This window comes from Molossus molossus, unplaced genomic scaffold, assembly GCF_014108415.1.
Source record: "Molossus molossus isolate mMolMol1 unplaced genomic scaffold, mMolMol1.p scaffold_m16_p_14, whole genome shotgun sequence".
Lineage (NCBI taxonomy): Eukaryota > Metazoa > Chordata > Mammalia > Chiroptera > Molossidae > Molossus > Molossus molossus.
The window spans coordinates 85,327,703-85,348,861 of NW_023425349.1; the positions used below are offsets into that span (position 1 = coordinate 85,327,703).

General features: G+C 46.9%; 1 protein-coding gene across 10 annotated transcripts in view; it reads left to right on the forward strand.

Annotated features, from left to right (window-relative positions):
* FANCC (FA complementation group C) overlaps positions 1-19,614 on the forward strand; it is a 236,858-nt gene extending 217,244 nt beyond the window's left edge. For all 10 annotated transcript variants that reach the window (XM_036260703.1, XM_036260704.1, XM_036260701.1 and 7 more), the window contains 5 exons: positions 7,355-7,430; positions 9,742-9,823; positions 11,889-12,063; positions 16,428-16,634; positions 19,402-19,614. In XM_036260703.1, coding sequence (XP_036116596.1) covers positions 7,355-7,430; positions 9,742-9,823; positions 11,889-12,063; positions 16,428-16,634; positions 19,402-19,599 — 738 coding nt within the window. In that variant the 3' untranslated portion in view covers positions 19,600-19,614. The remainder of the gene's footprint in view (positions 1-7,354; positions 7,431-9,741; positions 9,824-11,888; positions 12,064-16,427; positions 16,635-19,401) is intronic.
* The last annotated feature ends 1,545 nt before the right edge of the window (positions 19,615-21,159 follow it).

Genomic DNA, 21,159 nt, shown 5'->3' on the forward strand with positions numbered 1-21,159 from the left:
TCATCCACACAGGCAGGGCCGCACGGGTGAGGGCCGCTGAGCAGTTAGTGACCCTGTGAAACAGGGACCTTCCTACCTTTGGGCATTTTAACTAGCCTGTACTTCCAGGTGGTGCTTGGCCTGCTCAGGTGCCTGGCCCACTGCTGCTTCCCACGAGGCCTGTCACGGCCCCTCTGATGCTTTCAGCGCTCTGACTTAGAACAGCGCGGTGATGCTCAGCCTTGCCAGCGTCCATGCAGTTCCACACCCACGAATGGCTCAGGTTTTATCATTGTTGTTTAAGGCAGTGATAAATATTGATGATGTACTTTTTCCCCCATCATTTCTTTCCCTAGGAAAGTTAGCTAGACTGTAGCAAACAACGTTATCGTTGGTACCCGGCCTGGAATTTGGGAGGAGAGGTCTGCTGCAAGGCACTGACTGGCTGGCTCTCTACTTATTTTGAGGCATAACTATAAATATCTCATATCCTCCCTTGTGCATTATTTTTCTGTTCAGCTGGGAACCAACCTCTAGAAACCTCTCCTCTGACTCCTGGGACACACCTATGTTGGGGTGGAGGACTCTGCTGAAGGAAGGGCTGCTCTTTATCATTAGCTGGAGTCTGGTTTTCTTATCTGTTCACCCTCCTGAGTGTTGGCCTTCGGCACTATGGATGTGGACTCAATTTGCAGTTGCTTTTAATTAATTAATTAATTTTTATTTAGTTTTTTATTCTTATTGAGGTATAATGGACATCCTGTTAGTTTCAGGTGTATAACATAGTAATTCAATATGTATATCTATTGTGAGATGATCTCCATAGTAAGTCTAGTCACTGAACATAGTTACGAATTTTCTTTTATGATGAGAACTTTTAAGATCTGCAGTCTTAGCAATTTTCAAATATGCAGGTCAGTATTATAGACTGTATATTATATCTGTACATTACATCCCCATGACTTATTTATTTTATAGCCAGAAGTTTGTACCTTTTGAGTCCCGTTACTGATTTCATCCACCCCCTGTCCCCAACTCTGTCAACCTCCAGTCTGTTCTCTGTATCTATGAGCTTGGTTGCTCTTTCTTTCCTTTCTTCCTTTCTTCTTTAAATTGCACATAAAAGTGAAATCATACGGTATTTATCTTTCTCCATTTGACATTTCATTTAGCATAATATATTTGAGGTTCATCCATGTTGTGGCAAATGGCAGGGTTTCATTTTTTCCCCCTTTATTAACTTTAGAGAGAGAAGGAGAGAGAGAGAGAGAAACATCGATGAGAGAGAACATTGATTGGCCACCTCCTGCATGCCCCCCACTGGGGATTAGGCCCACAACCTGGGCATGTGTCCTGACTGGGAATCGAATCGGCTACCTGTTGGTGCATGGGTCAAAGCTCAACCACTGAGCCACACTGGTCGGACAGGATTTCATTTTTAATGGCTGTGTAATATTCCATTATATGTGTGTTTACACACATAGTCACCACATTGTCTTTATTCATTCATCGACTGATGGGCACTTAGGATGTTTCCACATCTTAGATATTGCAAATAATGCTGCAGTGAACATGGAGGTGCAAAAACCTTTTTGAATTAGGGCTTTCATTTTTGTCAGATAAATACCCAAGAGGGGGATTGCTGGATCATATGGTAGTTGTGTTTTTAACTTTTTGAGGAAACTCCATACTGTTTTCCATAGAGGTTGCACCAATTTACATTCCCACCAACAGTGTATAAGGGTATTTTCTATTTCTTACCTTTTTTTATAAGAGCTATTCTAACAGGTGTGAGGTGATATCTCACTCTGATGACTAATGATGCTGAGCTTCTTTTCATGTACCTGTTGGCATCTGCATATCTTCTTTGGAAAAATGTCTGCCCATTTTTTAATCAGATTGTTTGAGGTTTGTTTGTTTGTTTTTTGCTATTGAGTTATATGAGTTCTTCATATATTTTGGATATTAACCCTTTATCAAATATATGATTTGCTGATATTTTCTCCCATTCAATAGGCTGCCTTTTCATTTTGTTGATGGTTTAGAAGCTTTTTGTTGTGTAGAAACATTTTAGTTTGATGTGGCCCCACTTGTTTATTTTTACTTTTGTTCCTTTTCCTTTTGGAGTCAGATCTATTTTGAGTTAATTTTTACATATGATGTAGAATAGTGGTCCAGCGTCATTCATTTCCATGTGGCTGCTTAAGTGCTGGTTATTTATTCCCAGCACCATTCATGGAAGTATGAAAATTCTTGGAAATTTCCCCATCGCATATTTTTGGCTCCTTTGTTGGCAGTCAGTTGACCGTATGTGTGTGGGTTTATTTCTGAGCTCTTGATTTTGTTTCACTGATCTATGTGTCTGTTTTTATGCCAATTCCATGCTGTTTTGATCACTATAGCTTTGTAATAAAGTTAGAAATCAGGGAGCATGATAACTCTAGCTTTGTTGTTTTTTTCATAAGATTGCTTTGGCTATTTAGAGTCTTTTGTGATTCCATAGAATTTTAAGGATGTTTGTTCTATTTCTGTCTCTTTTAATTTAGAACAGTACCTGACCAGGCTACATGTAACGGGTGGTACAGGGCATATGCTGGGTCCTTGTGGAAGGCAGGTCAGGGATACAGAAGACCCCGGAATTCTTCACGCTCACCTTGAGCTCAAAATTAGAGGACAGTAACCTCTTACCTTTGCAAATGGCTTCATGCATGTATATTATATCATTTCTCTTCCTAAGGCTATTTCTGATTGCCTGCCTTTCTAATTGATAGCCATTTCCATCATTGATCTCCTTGAATACCCTTTTATAGATTAATCATGATCCTTTATTTTTTTTAATTTTTTTTTCTTTCTGTTGGTTTATAGGGAGAGAGAGAGAGAGAGAAACATTGATGAGAGAGAGCAGTGATTGGCCGCCTCTTCCACTGGGGATCAGGCCCACAACCTGGGCATGTGCCCTGACCGGGAATCGAACTGGTGACCTCTTGATGCATGGGTCAGCGCTCAACTACTGAGTCACACTGGCTGGGCTAATCATGATATTTGATGCATAAAATCCTATGTCCTGTATGTTTCATGCATTACCCTCTTTTCTTTCTGTGTTCTATCCATTCGCTTATGTATTCATTCTTAATAAAGTGAGTATCAGCAAACATGACGTCCAGACAAGACCTGCACTAAGAGGAATCACTTAGTTGTACTTGTGTCCTCTTCTATCCTGTCACCCTGCCCCCACCACCACCACTGTTTTGAATTTGTTTATCTTTCCTTTGCTTTTCCAAAAATAGTCTGATCACATATATGAATCCCAAACCATGTTTTATTTGTACTTTAGAAAACAATCAACGAACAAGAGTAGCTTAGTGTGCAGCCTTTTGAGCTTTGCTTTTTCATTCAGCCTGCTACCAGGATTGCTCTGTGGTGTTTGGGGCTGTGGTGGGATGTTGCTGTGAAGTGCCACAACGTAGCATTTCCTGGTGGTGGCATTTGGGTGGTTTCCAGATTTTGTTTTCTTTTCCAATGTTGCTCTGAACATTCTTGGATACATATTTAAGAGTAGAAATGCTGGTTATTAGGAATGCAAACGTTCTACTTCTATAGATACTGCCAAATTGTTTTCATTACTCTCCTCCCCAGCAGTTTTTAAGAAATCCCACTAATCCACATTCTTTCCCATTGTCTGAAATGTTTATTTCACTGCTTCTCACTCCCTTGTTATCCTTTTCTCTCACCTGTTTGGAGAGCACAGTTCAGCTCAGTCAGTGTGCCCAATCAGACTAATAGGCAAACACTTAAGGTTGTCACGACAGGCCACTTTTTCTGCGCCTGCATAACAGCTCAGTGCAAACAGCAAAATCAGTTCAGGTTCTGGCTCTAGTAGTGGCAGAATCTGACAATGTACTGGAATAAATCTCCCACACATAAAAATTACGAAGTCTGGGGAAAATATTTTTAAGACCTACTTGAAGGCACTGGAGAGTAAGCAAAATGCAGATAGAAACTGGAGGGGATTCAGCTTGTGAAAAAGGAAACTATTGGTTATTCTCACTTTCCCCTGAGGGCTCTCATGGGGGGATGGGAGGCCGGTTAAGTGGGGTCAGAGGGTGACCAGAACTCTAGGCACAATCTGATTGACTTGAGATGTCAAAAGACAGACCTATGGGTTGTCAGAGGAACAAAAAATAGATCAGAAAAAAAAAAAGATATCATGCCCTGACTGGTTTGGCTCAGCAGTTGGAGTGTCGACCTACGGACCAGAGAGTCCTGGGTTTAGTTCCCACTAAGGGCACGTACCAAAAAAAAAAAAGATATCAAAAGATATCAAAGGATAGACCTAAACCCAAACACATCTACAAATACATTAATTACAGAAGTTAGGTGACAATTATACAGGAGTAAAAAGGCAAATGGTTTGGTTTGAATGGAAAACCAAGATCCAACTGTATGTTGTTTTCAAGAGACCCATTCTAATTATAAAGACACAAATTAAAGTAAAAGGAAGCAAAGAGATATAGCATGATTTCAAGTATTAGGTACAGAAAGCTGGTGTGGTCTACTAGCAGCAAACAGATTAGACTTCAAGACAAGGAATATGACCAGAGATTAAAGAGGGACATTTTATAATGACAAATTGATCAAGAGAAATGCCGATTACAAACAGGAATGTGCCTAATAACAGAGTTCTGAAATGCATGAAACAAAAACTGACAGAAGCAAAAAGGGAAATAGACAGATCCAGTCACACATAAAAATACTTAGGATTAAACTTGCCAAAAGGTGGATAAGACCGCTACACAGAAAACTACAAAACATTGCTGAGAGAAATGAAAGAAAACTTAAACATACGAAGAGAGAAACCATATTCATGAATTGTTGTGATGCCTGCTTTCCTCAGTTGCATCTACTGCTTCAATGTGATTCCAGTAGGCTTTTTTTTTTTTTTTTTAAATATTTTTTCTTTATTGATTTGAGAGAGAGAGGAAGGGAAAGGGAGAGAGATAGAAACATCAGTGAGAGAGAACATCGATTGGCTGCCTCCTGAATGCCCCCCACTGGGGATTAGGCCCACAACCTGGGCATGTGCCCTGAGCGGGAATCAAATCAGCAACCTCTTGGAGCATGGGTCGATGCTCAACCACCGAGCCACACTGGCTGGGCCCCAGTAGGCTTTTTAAAATAGAGATTAAGAGGCTGATTTTAAAACTTATATAGACATCCAAAGGACCTCTAGTAGCCAGAACAGTTTTGAAAAACAAAAGCAAAAAAAAAGAGAGAGAGAGAAATAGGACTCACACTACCTGAATTCAAGACTTGAAACTACAGTAAAGACAGGGAGGTATTGGCAAAGCGACAGACATCAGTCAGTGGAACAGAGTCAAGTCCAGAACTAGACCCATGTGTGATTTTTGACAGAGTCGCTGAGGCAATTCAACAGGGAAAGGAAAGTTTTCAACCAAAGGTGTCAAAACAGCTGAATATCCACATGGAAAAAAATGAAACTCGACCGACCTTACAAATCACAAAAATTAATTTGAGATGGATCATAGACTTCAATATAAATGCTAAAACTATAAAGCTCCTAGAAGAAAATGAGGAGAATGGGGGAGGGTGTTGTTTGTTTTTGGTGTCAGGGTAATCTAAGAAAAGCACTGAGAAAAAAATGGATAAACTAAATTTTATGAAAGTGGATAAATGAGATAAAAGTTCTGTTCATTGATAGACATCATTATGAAAATGAAAATGCAGTCCACCAGGTGGGAGAAAGTTTTTTCAGCACATATTCTGACCAAGGACTGTGTCCAAAGTCTGTCAATAAAGCTCTCTTACAACCTCATGATGAACAACTCAGTTTTTCAAAATGGACAAAAGACTTGAATGTACACTTCAAAAAAGATATGTGAGTTGTCAATAATGACATGAAAATTGTTCATTTGCCATCAGGAAAACGAATAGCAAAGCCACGATGAGGTGACATTTCACACCCACTGGAATAGGTCGTGTCGTGAACAGGATTTGGGTACCAGTACCAAACATTCTCATACACCGCAGATGGCGGTGTGAAATGGGACACCACTGGGAAATGACATTGCCGTGTCTAACACTCAGAGGGCACCCGCTCTGGGTCCAGCAACTCCGCTCCTCCAGTGTTCACTGAGCACAAGGGAGAGCTCTTGTCTTGTCTCCAAGAAGACATGAACATGGATGTTAACTGTAACTTTGTTCATTGTAGTTCCAAACTGGAAACAACCACATGCCCGTCAGTAGGAAAGGGAATAAACAGGTATGCTATATTCCTACAGTGACTGCTTTTAAGCAATAAAGAATATAATGAACTACTTACACACAACATGAATGAATCTCAAAAAGACATGCTGAGCCAAAGAAGCCAGACACAGAAGAATATATATTCTTATGATTCTGTTTATATGAAATTCAGGAATAAACAAAACTAATCTCTCTCATCGAAATCCAAGTACTGGTTGCCTAGGTAGGTGGCGGGGTGGGGAGGCATTGGCTGTAATAGCCAGCAGGGAATTTGGGGACTGATGGAAGTGTTTCTCAGGTGGAGTGGTGGTCACATGGGGTTCACACATTTACCAAAACGTATCAGATTATACCCTTAAAGCTGGTGCACTTCAGTGCTTCTAGATTTTACCCCTCAACTTTTACAGAGGTATCATAAAGGTTCCGTGCTTCTGGGGGTAGAGACAGGTGTAGCGCTTTGGCCCACACAGTGCTGTGAGTACCATTGTTCTCCGGTTGTTGTTGCTATTGCTGTTAAAAACCATCCCACAACTGCCTTGGAAATTCTCACCTAAATAAAAGATTTATGTGTATAATTAGGTTCACATGAGGTGAGATAAAGAACTGATATAAACACACGAGGAACTTAACTTTATTTTTCTTAAGTCCCAAAAATTGTTTTTAGAAGATTTATTTTTCTAGCCCTGGCCAGTTTGGCTCAGCAGTTGGAGCATCGGCCTGTAGATGGAAGGGTCGTGGGTTTGATTCCTGGTCAGGGGCACGTACCTGGGTTGTAGGTTCAATCCTGACCCTAGTCGGGGTGGTGGCAGGAGGCAACTAGTCAATGTGTCCTCTCTCTCACATCGATGTTTCTCTCCCCCTTCCACTCTAAAATCAATGAAAAAATGTCCTTGGGTGAAGATTATTAACAACAACAAAAAGATTTATTTTTCTGGAACATATTTATGAGCATTCTGGAAGCATCTTTTTTTTTTTTTTTAAATGTTTAAGAAAAACATTCCGACCATGTTAGTGCTACTGGGTGCATTTTAAGCAGAGGATACAAGCTTTTCTCTTCACATTCCTTCCGATCCTGATGTTCATGCAGTTCGAATGTTTTATTCTGTTGTAGCTGAAGTTTGCACTGAAGACTTACTTTCCATATGCTTCTCCGTCTCTGGTCATGGTGCTGCTCCAGGACCCAAAAGGTACGCGGGGACGGGCTGCGCCGCTGGGACGGGCTCTGGGAAAGGCACCGCCATGCCAGCCCCCCCCCCCCCCCCCACCGCCCGGCCTCACCTGCAGCTAGGGAGAGGGGTCAGCCCTCCCAACCTCTGACGCTCTCGGGGTCAGTCTCTCTGTGGATTTTGACACAACAATTTGCTTGACTTCCCAGTTAGGATCATTTACCAAAAGAAAGAAAAGAGAAAAAGAAAAAAAGGCCTCTTGTTAAGTTTCGATAGTCTCTCCGGATCCCACAGGTCCTCCAGTGCCAGCCAGATCCACCCAGATGCCAGGAGCAGGCTAAGACTTGGCTGAGTCAGAATAAGACAGTCCATTTATTTCTATTTCATTCTTTCTGCTCCATGCCCCTTTGGAAAAGAAAAGAGAAAAGGAGGAATGAAGCCAAGGAAGTTTAGGGGAAATTTCTCCCACCCAAGCCAAAGGAAGGCTTTTGAAGGAATTCAGGAAGTGTTAGACCACATCCTTCTCTGATTCTCTTTGCCAGTCTCCTGGAGGCCATCACCAGATGAGGAAGTGACGGTTCAATCCTAATTCAGCTGGTGTTGGTCGTTACTGGACCTGTGGGCTCATGTTTAGGAAACATTTGAGAAATAGAGAACAATGGCACCGCCCCTCTGAAGCCTGAAGTCTGAGGGAGTGTCCACCCTGGCGCAGTGCAGACGGGGTCCCAGACAGGAAGGCATCTCACCTGACCTCGAGGGAAGAGGACAGGCAAGAGCAAAAGAACCAGTAGCACTTCATTTTACGCTGTTTTTTGCTTGCCTTTCCCCCGAGACTTGGGTAAGTGGATTCACTGAAGGAAAGTAGATGATTCAGGTTTCACAGCGTTTTATAAAACCTGATTCCTCTTCCTTTTTTCTGAAAGATGTAGATTCTTATCTAAGGTGGCCCATCTGACAATGTCTACTCAGATCTGGAGGTAGATGTGGTGATGGGCCTGGTGGGATCTCTGGTCAACAGTTTTGTGAACTTTAACCTGCAGAAACACAATGGGAAAACAAATAACAAGACAGAAAAGTCAGTATCGTTTTCCAGGGCTGCACCTCATAGCTTAAGTCAGATCACCGAAGCCTGAGGTCAGCCTGCATGAGAAGCTGAATGAATTCAAGGCAAAGTATTAGAGTTGTTAATTTTTAAGTTGGAAATCTATAAACAAAAGACCAAGGCTATGTACAGGCATGGACTCAGTCTACCTCCTGTTCCTGGTGTGCCTGTCCCGGTTTTCATCCAAAAGAAGGAAATCCAAGCAGAGGTACAGGAGCCTTCTGTGTAGTTTCTGGAACAGTTTTCTGCACATTACTTTTAGAAAACACAATGTTACATCCACAAATTGAAGTGTTTCTGATGGTAGAATCTTCCGTTCATCAGAAATTGATTTTGTGCCCACTGTAAAATCCTATGGGGCATAAAAGACAGATCACTTATGAGCCCTGACTCTAGGAGCTGTAAGTAGAGGGGACATGAAGTAAGCATCTAAACAACTAATAAGAAGAAAATGAAAATGCCATCAAAGGCTGCTCGTCAGGAGTTCTGGGAGTTCGGAGGAGGGAGGGAGAGAATATATGATCTTTTAATCTGTAACATTTGTAGAGTAGCAGTGGGGTGACTGTTATTTGCATTACCTTCCTTGGGTATTTAATTATAGAATCTACCACTACATGCAAATAGGATACCCTTTTTCAGATATTGTTTCAAACTGCAGATACATATATATTCAGATGTGTTTAAAATCATAGGGTAATTGTGAAACCAGAAAAACCAACTCAAGGCATTTTTGCGTGTGATACCCATATATTTTTTCCTGGCCTTTTCTTTACTGTAAACCTGTAATCATGTTCTGAATTCATCTCAATCATAGAAAACCAGTTGGGCAGCCCATTCCTAATTCCTTATTGACTGTTCTATTAGTTCCACACATTCAGAAGTCATGAGTGGATAGAAATGGAGGGCATGGGCAGTAGAAAAGAAAACACCTGGGTGTCTGCAGCGTAGCATCTTTACATCCCAGGGTGAGCTGCTCTGCAGTCTCAGACCCCTGTGTGCCTCAGGTTAGTCCTGAGATGTAGCTTTTGCAACGTCAATGGGTCTTTCTCCCCAGACATGGAGATGGCTGCTGCCTGGGAACTGTATGAGAGCAGCAGGCTGGGCTGGGTTCCACTGACCAGGAAAAAAGAACAGCCTTTCCTCAGTCTCTTCCACCCTTAGCTGCAGGTGACTCCTGCCTGATAGGGTTGACTCTCCTTCAGTTCCCCTCCGCTCTCTTTCCACCCACAGATATCCCACGGGGACTATGGCACCAGCCACTGAAACATATTTCTGAAATGCTCAGAGCAGCAGTGGAAGACCAGACTCAAGGGTAAGCCAGCACTGATGACTCCCAGGGCTGCTTCTCACCTGGTTTCTCCAGATCCTTCCCTTCCCTTCCCTTTAGCAGGGCTGATGGAAAGGCGTTCTTCATCTGTGACCAGCCCCAGACAGGTAAGCACACCACTGAGGAAGAAGCAGAGGAAGACTAGAGATGCACAGCAGGTGCATGTAGATACCTGCACAGCGTTAGACTGTGAAATATCCAAGCATAACTAAAAAGAATAGCCCCTAGAATAAAAGCAGTGCCCATATGCTGTGAACCCCCTGGCTCGGATCCTCTGGTCTTCTTCTCTCTGCCTCTCTGAGGAGGAAATTCTGAACCGTTCCTGTACAGTAGGATGACCTGTTTCCCTTTCCTCCTCTTTGTAATAAATATTTAATCCAAAGTTTAAAAATCCTATCTAATATTATGGTATTAAGTACCTTCTTACATGTGTTATTTTCCTAGAAGCATTCACATTTAGGCTTGAAGGTCTTTGTAATGTAACATCCTTCAGCTTCCTCTTAAATTTCTTGCTTTCAGAGTAATAGTATTTTATTCATTATCTATACCAGCATACAAGACTGCCTTTATATTTGTTCTGGTTGCCGGTTTTCCCTCTTCAGATTCCCTGTAACGTCATAGCTGAGCATCACAGATTGCAGGGTGCCCGTCACTGCCCACTGCCGTCCACCATGCTGCTTACCAGCAGAAGAGACGAGAAGAACTGGTGGCAGATAGGGATTCGAGTGTGGGCCACACTGATGGCCTCGCACCTGCAGCCCCACCCGCACCTTTTCTGGCTGCCTCTGTCGAAGAGCAGAGCCTAGATCCCAAACCTCCAGGACTCCTGCCTAACCTGGATCTGCCCTAACTAGACTTTGGGGTCCACCTGCAGGGAGGGGTCTGTGAACAGGCTGGCACTTTCTCAGCCAGCTGCATGGGACTACCTCGCACACAGTTACTGGCAGGAGAGGGAGAACGACCAGGCCCATCTGCAGTGCAGGCCTGCAACCCTGATTCAAGCACAATGCCCACTGGGAGCAGGGAGCGGAAGAGCCCCGCTGCTCACGCTGCTCAGCTGACTGTTGGTGAGGGCTGCAGGGGAGGCACCCCGGGCCTCTTCCTTGCTTCTGGGGCATCGTGACCCAGCCCACCACTAGCATGGCCCACGGAGCATCCGCTCTCCCTCCATGGGCACGAGTGAGAATGCGCGCCCTCCTTTCTCCCCGTGGACTTGCAGCTGAATTTCAGAGCATGTCCTCAGTTGTTCTCAGGCAGGACTTGGACAGGAGGGCACAGTGCCCAGGGGAGGTGAGGACAGTTCTCAGTGCTCTGGGCTTCCATGGGCCCAGCAGAGGAATAGGGCCGCGCGCTCCTGCTCCAGGGCTTCCCCAGTCAAGGGAAGTTCTGATCTTGTGCTCTCTGGCCAGACTTGCTCCCTAGATTCCAGGGGAAACGGTAACCCACTAACCTGTCACTAAAATTAATGGGTCCTCCCCTGGAGCTGCCTGGGCCCTCAGTGTGACAGGAGGTGGCTCCATGAGGCTGTGGGTGCTTGCCCTGACAGGAGAGCACAGCGCACAGTGCGCTCAGGACTCGTCTCTGCAGGCCAGCCGCCAGAGCCTGTGTTCTGTCAGAGGGAACAGCACGTTTCGCTGTGCCCTGCTGTCGTCTGCGTTGGGCCCCAGGGAGCCCCTCACTTGCTCTGAAGCACCTGGGAGGCCCCACTCTCCACAGCAGCCCAGCTCTGCAGATTCTCATCTCGCATCATTCCCGCTGGTCATGGGCCAAAACCTTCCTCTCTCCAAGGTCTGGACTCACTCAAGTTTCCTGGATATAAAGATTTAAATGTCTGAAGTGCTCGGGGCACTGCGGTTTTGAGAGGCATGCCTTTGAAGGCCCTGCAAGGGTTCAGAGTGGCATTGTGAGCTGTTTTGCTGCGTATTCCTGGTGTACTTCAGTGGATAGGAACAATTTAAGCCAACCGTTTGCAAACATTACAGTTGCTTTAAGAACCAAAAGGAAAAGAAATCAAGCTGCCTGGCTACCATGTGTTTTGGTTCTGTTCCAGGTCCTCTGGAGGCCCCTTTGAGAGCTGGTTTTTGTTCATTCACTTTGGAGGATGGGCTGATATGGTGGCCGAGCAGTTACTGATGTCAGACGCTGAACCCCCGGAGGCCCTGCTGTGGCTCTTGGCATTCGGCTACAACCCATGTGACGGGTGCCAGCAGAGAGCACAGACCATGGTGGGTGCAGGGCGCGGTGTGTGTGGCAATCAGGGTCGGTCTGTCCTGGGTGGAAAGGGTCCTCTGGGAGAGGGGCTCTGGAGTGGGCTTGGCTTTCATAATTCCCTGGCTACCTGAGGCTGAGTGTTCCCTGCTCCTTATGGTAGCGTAGATGTCACCCGGATGAGGGACTGTGCCGGGCTGAGGGTTGGAGAGGTTTTCCCGTGTTCACAGTGCTGACTGGGGACCAGATGCTGCCACTCTGCTCTCCTGGAGAGCACTGAGGAGAGGAGGTGCAGCCCTCTGCCTGTGTCGCTGTCCTCGCTCCGCTGCCCTGGCCGCCCAGGGGATGCCTGCAGAGTCTGACCGCTCGTCTGAGGAGCTGTGTCTCTGGACCAGCGGCCTGGCTGTGTCTGCTTCCGTCTGCACTTACTGCTTTCTTGGATCAGTCAACAGGTCCTCACATTACTGGCTTTGTTTAGAATTCTTACTGAAGTAATCACATGATATTAACCACTTTGCTTCTGAAAAGGGACTTGGTCATTTCCTAAATAACAGAGCAGCTAAATACAGGCCTGGCTAACCATCTGTGGCAAAGACAGTGGTTATTTTATGTGGAATATAATAATTACAGGAAGCAGTGCTTTGATTAAAGGCATTGGCACCTCCCTTGCAAACATTTATTTGTTGGTTTTTAAAACTTCAACTGCCAGTGTTTTTTGCTGATTTTAATAATTAAAGGGAGCAGGTTTCCTTAAGCGGAGAGCTGGGTGTTTTCTGTTTCTCCGTTGTCTGAGCAGAGCTGAGACCAGGGCAGAAACGCCTGGTAGTTTACATGGTTAAAGGCTTGCATGGCAGCAGGAAGAAAAGAGTTTGGGATTTTTAAAAGTTGAAATATGATGATAATATATTTTGGATAAAAAACAGAACACTAGCCCTGGCCAGTTTGGCTCAGCGGTTAAGAGTGTTGGCCTGCAGTCCAGAGAGACCCAGGTTCGGTTCCCGCTAAGGGCGCGTACCTCGGTTGCAGTTTGTTCCCGGCCCTGGTTGGGTCGTGCGGGTGGCAGCCACTCGATGTGTCCCTTTCACATCGATGTTTCTCTCTCTCTCTCTCTCTTCTTCTCTTTCCCTTTCACTCTATCTGAACAAAAAATGGAAAAATGTCCTCAGGTGAGGATTAAACCAAAAAACAGAACACTATACGACAATCCACATATGCATTTGAGGATTGCTACCTAATTAAAAAGGAAGCCTACTATTTCTTTCCTAGTAAAATATCACATTAAACTAATTAAGGAAAATTTTAATTTATGTTTTTGTCAACTTATAATAATAATGAAAACGTATGAAGCTCTATTGATTTCTAAAGCCCTTTTATATATACTTTGTATTTTATTATGTATAAGCTAAGTTGGTAGGTTATGTCTCAAATATGTTGATCATAGAAACTGACAGTTTCACCTTTTTTTAAATTTATTTTTTATTGTTGACAGTATTATTGATGTCCCCCATTCCCCTCCCCCTTCTCCCCCCTCCACACAGCCCCCACCCCAGCCCAGGCCTTCACTGCACTGCTGTCTGTGTCCTTGGGCTCTGCACATAGGATCTTCGGCTAATCTCTTCCCGCCCCGCCACCCCTCCCCGCTGAGCTCTGTCAGTGTGTGCCGTGCATCCATGCCTCTGGACATATTTTGTTCATCAGTTTATTTTGTCCATTAGATTCCACATGTAAGTGAGATCATGTGATATTTGTCTTTCTCTGACGGGCGTATTTCACTTATTGTAGAGAAACGGTCTGCTTAGATTTAATTTCTAGAAAGTTCTGCATTGACACATCTTTCTACTTGTTAACTCGATCCTTTCTGTGCTAAAACCTATAGTTCTCACGGTGCAGAGGCCCGTCACCTGATAAAGCGGATCGGCACACGCAGATGGGCAGTGCCACTGCGTCTGCTCCTTCCTGGCAGTGCTGCCAGGCAGCTGTCCGCCTGGTGACTGCCCCTGCCTCCTCGGCGCCCAGCCTGCGGCACTGGTGTGCGTGAGTGCCAGGGAGTGGGCGGGCTCCACCCCCGCTTTAACTAGTGATACAGACCTCCTGCTCGCCGGAGTTATGTGAGTTTTATTCATTTTGATGGTCAATCTGTTGGGTGACTTGAGAAGTAAACGGCGAACTGCCTTTGAAGCATAATGATTGTGAGATTCGAGTGAGCTTGACAAGAGCCGTGCCTGTGCCTTGAAAGGCACAATGAGGTCAGGAGTGGCCTGTGGCTGGAGTCCTGGCCTCTGCTGGCTGTCCTCGAGCTTCCCCATTGGGGAAGCAAAGAACAACGGTCTCTGCCAGGATGACACTGCTGCACCCCGCCCCCGCCGGCCGTGCCCCTGCAGCCCGTGTTCCTCTGCCTTTGCTAGCCTTGCACTGGATCGCGATCGAAACAAAGCAGTTCTGTACTTGTCTACCCTCAGGAATTAGGCGAGGGTTCATTCTCTTCAACCCTGTCACTCCATTCCTAGGAATTACCCTAAGGAGCCAGAGAGCCGTATAAATATCTACGTGCAAGAATATCCTCTCAGCGTCTTTTGTGAGGGCGAGCATGGAAATGGCCTCAACTTTCAACAGGAAGGATGTTAGCTAAATACTGTGGTGTACTCCAACTGTGGGATAGCTTTCTACCATACAAAACCAGGTTCTCAGATAATACATGCTATAGACGTGGCAAATTACTTAAGGTGCATTGTGAAGAGAAAAACTAAGATACACAATATTGTGTGTAGTGAGTGCTATGGTCACAATGCATAGAAAAGGATGCACGGGCTGTAAACATAGTTATTAACATTGAGTCTTTTTTGATGGAGTTATGGGTCATTTTAATTTTTTTCTTTTTAGTTTTTTGTTTAGATCTTCCATAGTAAACATAAATGTATTTTCATAATGCAAAATAAAAGGTAATACTTAGAAAAGAAAGCTTATATCTTCTCCTGAAAAAAATGAGAAAGCATTTTGTTTTTGGCATGTCAGGAAGGCATTTAAGGGAAGGTGGTCTGCGCGTCTCCAGGCCACCAGACAAGGAGACAGTGCATAGACTGTGAATGCAGGTTCCTGAGCCCTGACGTATTTGCAGACCCATCTGGATGGCATCTGTGGGTTCCCGTAGATGCCATCAGAAACGGCAGCTGGGCCCAGCCACCAGGAGAGCGGTGGTGATCATGCCTTGCTGCTGGGACACGGCCGCTCCCGCAGAGGAGCCCCGCCGTGCATTTTCCCAGGGTCGGTATTGTCCTGGGAGGTCAAACAGGGCTCCTCGTGTCCTGGGGTTATGACAGCCTTCACTGAGTGAGGCCTTAACGTCCAGAGAAAAAGACTCACACAAAATCCATAAAATTGGTCATGGGAATTCGCAGAATAGGCCTAAGTATTTTTTCGAAAGTGATGGAACGTAGCTGTTCGTGAGTTCCATGTGGCAGTCAGGTCTATGGCTTTCAGTTTTTGCTTGTTTTCCAAGTAACAAGTGGATGTACCATTCTTACAGCATGAAGAAGTCTCAGCATGAAATAAATATTTTTAATGCAAAACAACCCCCAGACCAATAACAATCACATTATGTGGATTCCACAGACTTGTGACCTGCTTGAGCTTTGGACATATATGAACAGACTATCCCAATGTCTAGAACAAAACTCTGTGTGTGTGTGTGTGTGTGTGTGTGTGTGTGTCCTTCTCCTCACCCAGCCCCCAAACATAGCAAAAGGAAAACATCCCTCTCACAGGAGCGCTGGTGCAGCAGAGGTCCGATCACAGGGGCTCCGACCGTGCGTGGCTGTGACAGTGAGCAGTCGTCAAGGGGCCTTTTGTTCTCCCACAACGTAGAAATCAGACAGCCCGGCCTGTGTGGCTCAGCGGTTAGAGTGTCGGCCCGCAGTCCAGAGAGACCCGGGTTTGGTTTACGCTGAGGGCACGTACCTCGGTTGCAGTTTGTCCCCGGATGATGGGTCGTGCGGGTGGCAGCCACTCGATGTGTCTCTTTCACGTCGATGTCTCTCTCTCTCCTCTCTCTCTCTCTCTCTCCCCCTCCCACTCTATCTGAACAAAAAATGTCCTCAGGTGAGGATTAAAAAAAAGAGACTGTATTCTGCTGAGGACTTCTCTTCATTTCCTTCACACAAGAAAAGATCAATTCCTGGCCTGGTGCCCCAGCTGCTCTGTGAGCCGGACAAAAGAAAATCAAGAAAATTCCATTGCACCCATTTGGGTTTGTGTGGTGCAGTGTGTGAACCCAGACACTGGTCCTCTCCCCTTCTGGCAGGTTGCTTCAAAGTTCCAAATAAGTCCCAGAACTATTGTGTCCCAACTACTCCTAACCTCTCATCTTTGCATTGCTCCTTCCCAGGCAGAGGTGAGAGCAGTGCTCAGCCACCTCAGGAAGCTGCTCAGAAGTCCGACCCTCTCGGCCAGGGATCTGCAGGCAGCAGCTGGAGGGAGCCCCGATGGAGACCCCCAGCCACTTGCCTGCGGGCGGCTGATCAGGCACCTCCTCCTGAGCTTCCTGCTCTGGGCCCCTGGAGGCCACGTGCTTGCCCGGGAAGTCGTCAGCCTTGTAAGTGTCCCCTTCTTAGCATCCTCGTTTTCATTCACATTTCACTCAAGGGCCGACCTTGGATGAGTGTGTGTACCAGGATGCTCTCCACACAGGGATGGAAGATAGCGAGGTCGTAGCTGGGCAGACCCGGAGCTGCCCTGTGCAACACCTTCATGTCACAGAGGAGAAGACGGGGGCTCAGAGAAAGAGGGGGACTTCTCCCCAGTCACATGGCTTGCTTCCAGAGGCGCATCGAAGCTGGGCCCCGCCGCCCCAGGTGCTCTTCTTTCAGTCAGCGCACAAAGGACCCAGTGGTGGGAGAGGGCTCACTGCAGCGGGTCAGTGTCGTTGGTTCATCACAAAGAAATCCTGCCTGACGTCCCGCTGCCATGAGGGGTGAAGAACAGTTCATGGCATTGGCTATGGCAGTGATTTTTTGGAAAACAGCAATAAACGCATAGCCAACAGAAGAAAGATGGACAAATTGAACTTCATCAAAATTATAAACTTCGTGCATCAAAGACAAATCACGGAATGAAGGAAAATATTGGGCAATCACATATCCAATAAGGGTTTGGTGTCCAAACTGTACCACACTAATGTGATGTCAATAACCGGAAAACTGGGTATAGGGGGTAGGTGATCTCTCTGTATCATCTTTTCAGTGAAGTTAAACATCTAAAAGTGTTCTAAAATTAAGTTCCTCTATCTGTGAGCCCCTGGAAAGAGTCCTGAGCCAGGTGCACTTGGCCTGGGAGCGGTGGTGGGAGCGTTTCCTCTGTGGGACAGCCTTTCTCTGCCGGCGGCTCTGGCCTCACCACCCTGGGGACCCAGGCCCAGGCCAGCTCTGACCTGAACTCAGACCCAAGCAGAGCCGGCTGCCAGGCCTGGCCCCTCTGGCCTCGGCTCTGGCCCTGAGAGCTGTGCACACTCCAGGCTGGAGAGACAGCGGGGCTGCGTGTCCGGGCCCTCTCTCTTCACGGCCTTCCACACCCCTCTGCGCAGGCCCCACCGTGCTGGGACCCCATTTCGTTCAGGTGTTCGTCCCTCCACCTCCTGTCATCTCCCACCCCAGTCTCTTCCATAGGACGCTCCCAACCTGCTGCTTCCTCGGGCTCCTCGCATAGGCCCCAGGGATCAGTGTCTGCTGGCCTTCAGCTTCTGGGAGCTTTCCACCAAGCTCATTCATCAGGGCCGCGTGCCTTCCCGCCCTGTTCTTCTGCTTCTCTGCCCCACTCTCCTCTCCTTGTCTCTGTTGTCACGTCTCCCCTGCTCCGCTCCTCCGATGGGGATGAGGCAACAGCAGCCTGGTTGGCGTCCAGATTTCTACCGCCTCTGAGGCTCACCTTCTCTGCCTCCTGTCCTCCTCTGAGCTCATGTTTTTCTCCCTCCCTTCTGTCTTTGGTTGCTGGACCACAAAAATAATAGCCAAAACTTAGCTGGAATTTGAAGTAGGGATTTCATTTCAGTGGTTGCTGACTCAGAATAAACTCAACGCTGGTACTGGTGTGCCTCGGCCAAGCCCTCAAGGGTGCAAGTTTCTGACCTCAGCTGCAGAGAGGCAGGTTTTATATATGACTCAAGTCCTTGATTGGGCTGGAGTGGACTGGCTTGTGAAGATGGTGCACGGTCACATGGGTGACCTCTACAGTCATCTGAACAGCCATGCCACCCTGCCTGCATGCGTGGGGAGCCCGGAGACCCCTGGGCAGTGGAGCGGGAGGTGGTCTCCCCCACTCGGGTTCTAGGTGGTGGATAAGCAAAGGACAGAGACTGCATCTGACAAAAGTCATCTGCAGCACCTGCGATATCTAGGTAAAAATCAAGTGAGGGTAACAGAGACACTAAGAGTCACAGTGAAGCCCCCTCGCGGTGGGCAGCCTGCCCCTCCCCCTCCAGCAGAGCCCTGCAGGTGGCTGATGCTGTGGAGGTGTGCCCAGCTTCCGGCACTGCGCTCACTTGCTAGGACGCCTGCTACCAGTTTCTGCCTTGATGATGACGTTAGTCAGAGGGGGGTGTCCTGGGCCCTGGGCCAGTCCCCAGTGTGCCAGGCAGAGAGGGGAGGAGGCTATCCCTTGGGCTGCTCTGGCTACTTTTGACTAAGAGTTCAATATAAACTGACACCCACAGACAAATACATAGATTACTCTCAAAAACAGACAGCTGGTTCGTGCGGCTTGTGTCTAAAAAGTCACATTAAATTCTTTGTGCAGCTAAACTGTGAGATTCATGCCCTTCCCTTTTTTGCTGAACTGAAATTCTTAGCAAAATACTTACGGCCACCAACAACTCAGAATCCCTGGAGGCTCTACTCAGCACAACTAACAATTACTTGAGAATCAGGTATTAAAACCTCAGATGCCTTTAAAAAAACAAGTTGCCAGTTGCTGGCCCAGGAACGCCATGGAGAAAGCTGTTTGTATGAGAACGGCAGATTTTCCAGCTCTCACATTAGTGAGCCTTTGCAGAAAGTCCAGCCCCAGCACGTCCACGAGCCTTTGCTCCCCAGAGGAAGTGATCCCCAAACTGCGCGGCATGGCTGGCATCCCAGGAGATGTGGTGGCGTGGGGGCGGGGGGGTGCATTAGGAATGACTGCTCACGGATGGCCAGCCTCCCAGAACAGACTTGCTTTGCTAGTCACCTCGAAAACAAAACCAGGGCCCTTTGGAGCCGGTAGGAATGCCGCTGCTTTCCTGGGACAGGATGGTTTCCATTGGCCCTCTGGACAGAGATGGATCTGTCTGAAAGTGTTCTAATTTGGCTTCTCTTCTGCCCTCATTGCAGATGGCTCAGACGGATGAGATAACTCGTGAGATTATTGGCTTTCTTGACCAGACCTTGTACAGATGGGATCGTCTTGGTATGGAAGCCCCAGCATCCAGAGAGCTAGCCGGAGAGCTCCTTACAGAGCTGAGCGCCCATGTCCAGCCCAGGCCCACTGACCGTGGCTGCCGTGCGGGCCTAGGCTCGCAGGCCACGTGAGGAGGGATGGTGTCACCTGGGACGGGCACCCTCTGTGAGTAGTAACAATAAGCCATGAATATCTTGGCAAGATCTGGGAGTACAGATTCTATGAAATGAGGAGGCAGGTTCTTTTGTCCAAATTTTGTCAGATTTATCCACTAATGACTGGATGTTAAGCCTTTAGCTTTCTACCAGCTCAGCCGGTGTCAGAATCACTGAGGAAAAGGCTGAGATTGGAGGACAGATGTTGACTTCCTTTTTTCGCTTCTCAAACCAAGATGCACAACAGTTATTTAAATGTTTCAAAGTCGTTGGACAAAGAAATGGACCATGAACCACTGGTCAATTTAGAAAGTAACAGCTCTTTTCCACAGATCTCTATTTTAAAAGTCAGGTAGTTCTTAATGGTGTTTCTTGCATCCCTAGGAAATTCTTTAGCAAGGAGTTTCTCTGGGCACCCCTGAGCAAGCCAAGGGGAAGCAGGCAGGCCACACGAGCCAGCCCTGCTGTGAGAGCAGCTCCCCCGCAACGGAGTCCAGCAGGTGGGGCGCTGCCTCCGCTCACGTTGCTGAGCACTGACTGCTGCCCAAGGGGCTCCTTCCTGCTGCCTCCCAGGGCCGGCAGAAGCCACTGGGACCCGTCCCAGAGCCACCAGAAGAGACTGCATGTCAGTTGTCTTAAGGGAAATGGAAATATCTAATAAAAAATTGGTTAATATTTATTGGTTAGTAAATAAATTGGTTAATATTCATTTCACACCGAAGTTAATATTTTAACGTTGAAGATTTTAATATTTAACGTTGAGGATTTTCTTTTCTTTTCGGGTTTATTGTTAACTTAGATTGATTGTATGTTGTTTTCTGTACATTCTGTTTGTCCAGCGAGCGAAGACTCCCTTTTATGTCCACTCTGACTTACGATTGGGAATCTCTGACTCTCCCTCAGTCTGGGCTCCTGTATGAGGTGCCGTCAGCCTCAGGGCTTTATATCCACAAGGAAGGAGCAGAGGGGTCAGACAGTTCAGCATGGTCAGCCAGGGAGCATGAGCCTGCTTTGTGGGAAGCCGCAGCGTCACGGGCACCCCGGGTCTGGACAGCGGCCCTGTCTCTGGCATTGATGAAAACAGATTGGACTTTTCCACAGCAGGAGGAAGGAGATGAGTCCCTGGGAACCCAGGGGCAGCCTTCCATTTACACCCCGATGAGTCTCACCACTCGGCCGCATCTCCCGCGAGTGAGTCTCCCCATGTTTTTCTCGACTCGTGGGGGGACTTCCCTTCCATCAGCAACGGTATGAGGGTCGTTCTGTTGGATTCGATAGAGGTTGAGCTTTCAGGGTAAATACTTGTTTCAGTCGATGGGTCCACCCGAAGGTCTGAAAAACCCAGTAGATGCTGAGCAGCGCCTCCCTCTGTCACAGAGGCAAGCGTGCTGGGGACACCCCACCACCGCCCTCACCGCATCTCCACGTCCCCTGCAGTGCACACCGCCCTGTGTTGACCTTGGGTGGAAGCTGCCATCCCCCTCATGGGCATGTAGAAGGCTGTCAATGGGGCAGTGCATGGCCCAGAAATGGGTG